The sequence below is a fragment of the Amblyomma maculatum genome, chromosome 10, assembly GCF_055883805.1.
Source record: "Amblyomma maculatum isolate TAMU_Amacu chromosome 10, ASM5588380v1, whole genome shotgun sequence".
Taxonomy (NCBI): domain Eukaryota; kingdom Metazoa; phylum Arthropoda; class Arachnida; order Ixodida; family Ixodidae; genus Amblyomma; species Amblyomma maculatum.
The window spans coordinates 49,461,766-49,464,474 of NC_139353.1; the positions used below are offsets into that span (position 1 = coordinate 49,461,766).

Sequence of the window (2,709 nt, forward strand, 5' to 3'; positions counted from 1 at the left end):
ATCCTTATCCTACCACATAAAAACATTATTGCAAACATGTCGGTAATTAATGGTACGCAGGTATATCTGACGGGTTGCGAAAGTGCACTGAAACAAAACGGACAGCGCATTACCGCAAACATTATCAACACTCGCACTGCGCCATAACTTCAATTTTCTAGACGAGAGAGAGAATTTGATTGCAGTTTGTCCACAAATGAAAAATCGAAAATCACTTACTGGTTTGATTCAATGCACTGGATATTTGCAGCCATGCATCATTTTGTAGTTGCTTGTCACGGTGTGACTTCAGCCGCTGATCATAAAGAACCGACCTCTGCCGTACTTCTTCGATGAGCAGCTCATCATTGCACAGTGAAGACACTCCTCCTGTACTGCACATTGTTAAGCTGCGGGCAGAAACACAACACGAACACTGGCGAGCCGAAACAATCTAGCAGTGTCGGAACTATCACAACGTCGAGTGGTGCCGTCTGCTATCCGTCAGCGCGCGAAGTCTGGGAGGACCGGAAGCCCAGAGACCGGAAAGGGAAAACCGAAACGGCTATGCTCATTGGTCACGTCGTAACAGACGCATCTCTACTAGTCGTAAAAGTCGCGGGTCCTCCGACATTTACGACCACGCCGGCTGCGTACGTTGCGCATTTTACGCTCAATACGGCAGTAGTCTGAACAGACACGTTACGTTTTTTGCTCTTACGCTTACGATCATTACGAACGATAGGTGCGTTGGGCACGTAGTCTGAACGCGTTGGAATGGGTTAACAGTGGGAGGAGGTGAGTCAGGGTGTCTCCACAGATGGCTCACTCGTCTGTAGGCGGAAACAGAGTCCACTCAAATATTGTGAACAAATTTTTGCAGAAAATATGCTAGGTAGTCCTGGTAACCCTTCCCGCCAAACGGGCTTAGCTTGACGGCCGCAGGACTGGATCGGAAAAAAGGTCAGTTTTTGAAAGCGCGAACTACGCATTCGGAGTGCGTCGATTGGCACAAGAGAGCAAGACCAAGAGGTGAATAGCGTTTGGGGAAGTCAAAATAACTTCAATGCAAAAATATAAAGGCAGATGAGTTACCTTAAAAAGGATATAAAGACTTCATTAAATTTCGCAAGGGCGAAAGTGAACGACTTTACCTACATTTACTATAATCTAACAACTGCCATGTCCTGCTCGAGGCGGTTCGCCCACTCCGCGCACAGCTCTGCGAAGAACATGTGGATACAGCAGAGGGCACTCGTTCTATAAATTTCGCTCCAATAGCCAATATGAATTCGGAAAATAATTTAGTTGGAAACCAAAGGTAAAAAAAGCTAGCAGCTAGGCCATTTGGCTACCAAAGCTGAGTTCGCGAATCAGCGTAAAGTTGTCGGTTCCAACATTGAAGAATGTTTGTAATGCCAAACGGATTCATCGGATCAGCAAAAAGGTGATTCCGTATAGAGAGAGGGACAGGGGTGACAGAGACATGATGGTAAATGTCATGCCTGCTCTGCCAAAGCTCGTTTGGTGGCCCCAAGAGGGACCGGGAAAAAAAAAAGCTGCTGAGCAGCTTTGAGCCTCCGATTGAAGACCTTGAGAGTTCCAGTGGAAGAAGTGGCTAGCTGAAGATAGAGCACGTACTTCACATCGGGTAGTGCCGTGCGATGGCCTCGATCAACCGTAGGAAAGGGTCGCTGCAACGCCGTCGCCCGTTGATCGACAACCACCACATCCACGCGAGGTGCGAGTCCGTGAGGCCATCCGTCATCCGCCACCCGCTTCGTATCAGCCGGTTCTTGACTTTCTGCCATGCGCTTTCAATATTCTGCGTGTGCGCGCCGGTAACGGGGTTCACGAAAAACTGTGTATGGTTCACAGTTTTGTGAATCAAGTTCATGTTTACCCCGTTACCGTCCACCAATCCCGGCACACACTGGTAGGCCGCCCACTCGTCGCTGAGGATGGTGGTCCCCGGACGGACGTTTGCGGAGATGATGGCTCCAAGTGTCGCTGAGTCCCGCCGGTCGACCTTGAAGAGTCGCAGCTCTTTTGTGGCCACCCATATCATGCCGAAAATCCATGGGCCGCGATCGATGACGCCACCGTAATTGTTCTGCCTGTGGGGCGGAACGTTATCGCCTGCCAAAAGGCGGCCGCGGTTGTACTTTCTCTTGCCGCGCATGAGGCACTCATCGACCTGCACATCCTCACCGGAACCGCCCATCGGCGGCTGCAGCTGGAGCTCGGCGCAGCAGACTTTGCGAACGTAATTGCACCAGTCGGTGCACGTTTGTTTGGAAATGTCGTTGCCTTCCATAGCCCTGGTGCTGGTGATTGAAACGTCCTTTGCCATGCAATAGGTGATATAAAGGGCATATGATCGCGACAACTTGACATTTGGGCGGCCGAGGCTGTCCTTTCTGGCGAAAAAACTTGCTGAGGTGCCAGCGGTCGCCTGAAGAGCTGCGGGCCCGTGCAGTGCAGCGGTGCCGTGCAGCTGCGAAAGCTGCTTCCGGCATCTATTGCACCGAAATTGGGCCCGTCGTCCGTTCGTCGACTTCCGATAGAAGGTGACTACTTGTCCATCGCAGGTCGGGCGAGCGCTGTTGAAACCCAGCTGGCCACACACTCCCCAAAACTCCGCCGTCGCCGGACGACCGACAGGGGCCGTCGAAGCTTGGGGTCGCACCGCTGACGACTGGGGTGCCAGTCCCAAACCTCTCACGAAGT

General features: G+C 51.7%; 1 protein-coding gene across 1 annotated transcript; it reads right to left on the minus strand.

Moving 5' to 3' along the window:
• Positions 1-1,621: 1,621 nt before the first annotated feature.
• On the minus strand, positions 1,622-2,203 carry LOC146176345 (uncharacterized). Its single transcript, XM_084580940.1, has one exon. The coding sequence runs from the start codon at positions 2,201-2,203 to the stop codon at positions 1,622-1,624; it is 582 nt and encodes a 193-aa protein (XP_084437066.1).
• Positions 2,204-2,709: the final 506 nt, after the last annotated feature.